The sequence below is a fragment of the Austrofundulus limnaeus genome, unplaced genomic scaffold (genome assembly GCF_001266775.1).
Source record: "Austrofundulus limnaeus strain Quisiro unplaced genomic scaffold, Austrofundulus_limnaeus-1.0 Scaffold72, whole genome shotgun sequence".
Lineage (NCBI taxonomy): Eukaryota > Metazoa > Chordata > Actinopteri > Cyprinodontiformes > Rivulidae > Austrofundulus > Austrofundulus limnaeus.
In genome coordinates this window covers 378,530-379,885 of record NW_013952474.1, presented here as the reverse complement: position 1 = coordinate 379,885, position 1,356 = coordinate 378,530, and the positions used below count along the sequence as shown (strand labels likewise).

The 1,356-nt window shown below is 43.7% G+C and overlaps 1 protein-coding gene across 1 annotated transcript in view; it reads left to right on the top strand.

Annotated features, from left to right (window-relative positions):
* Nucleotides 1-415: 415 nt before the first annotated feature.
* Nucleotides 416-1,356, top strand: part of cunh8orf74 (chromosome unknown C8orf74 homolog) — a gene marked incomplete at its 5' end in the record, with an annotated part of 4,704 nt that continues 3,763 nt past the window's right edge. The window contains 2 exon segments of the mRNA XM_014010662.1: nt 416-599; nt 683-906. Of these exon segments, the coding sequence (XP_013866116.1) occupies nt 434-599; nt 683-906 (390 nt within the window).

Genomic DNA, 1,356 nt, shown 5'->3' with positions numbered 1-1,356 from the left:
ATTTTAGGTATATTTTTTGTAATGCTTAAAAATAACACCGACGTTAATTTAAAATGACGAGTGAATGCTATTGATTTATAAAAGAAGTTTTTCAAGGTCGGTGTTTGATTATATGTTACAATGGCCTGCCATATATTTTCTTTCGGCGTCCGTCTCCACGAGCAACCCAGAAAACAACCGCTTTTCAAGGATGAATTCTCTCACAGACAGTGAAATAACACAGATTATGAGACTTGAGGTGGGTGGACATTAAAAAAAAKATGTATCTGATGATTTTATTTCATCAGTCTAAACCTTAAAATGTCTTCTTAAAGCGTATAAATCAAACATAAAAGGTGGAGTCTGCTTTGTGTCTGTTCAAGCTGTCTGTTAGCAAAATATCTCATGAACCAGTGTAGATATTTTCTGTTTTCAGAGGGATGCTGGTGTTCAGATGCTCAGCCGTCACTTCCAGTGGGCTGAGTCCTGTCACAAGAGACTCTGCTTTCATCAAGAGTTCGTGTACGACGTTGCCATGTTCGCTGCAGACCAAGGATTCTCCCGGCCCAACCTGATCCGGTCCGCAGTGCTCGCCAAAAACCTCTTCCCACAGCTGGATGGTCAGAGCCACAGCTGGACGCACACCTCGCTTCTCCTGAGACAGAGTTCAGTGAAATAACCTYGTCGTCTTTCTCTCCTCCAGGCTTGAACATGCTGGAGTTGTCGTCCCGTCTGAGGGATCTGCTGAGCGAGCTTTTACCAAACCTGACTCCTGTTCAGCAGCATGAATTCACTCGGTTCCTGGTGGACACCTGCATCACCAGGAGGAGGCTGTTCCAGGCCGTGGCCATTGCACGGGCTGACCTGTCCATAGGTCCGGTACATCTGGAGGTGCAGCTGCCACCAACACCTCATCCTTTAGCTCAGGTAACACTCAGGCTCTGCTTCTGTCAGTAACAGGATGGTTCTAAACCAGTGGTCCCCAAACATGGGGTCGGGACCCACAGTGGGGTCCTGAAAATATTTTTTGAATTAATTACACAAAAAAGACAGCTAAGAACCTTTTTTTTCCTTTGCTTTTTACAAAATAATAATATTAGTGTACTTAAAATGGACAAAAATGGTGTAATAAATAATGTTACTCTGCTCTTGTTTGTTTGACGTAAAAACACTGTTCATCCACCAACAACAGCTGGGGGAACTGGTCTCTGCTGCTGGGACACATACTTGTTGTGGCAAAGAATGTGGGCATGGCCAAGCCCCAGAAACTCATCATTCACCATGAAATATCAACGTTCAATAACTTACACTCAGAAGGTCACAGCTGCATGATCATTTCTGTGTGTCATACCTCACTGGCACTCATATATATATATA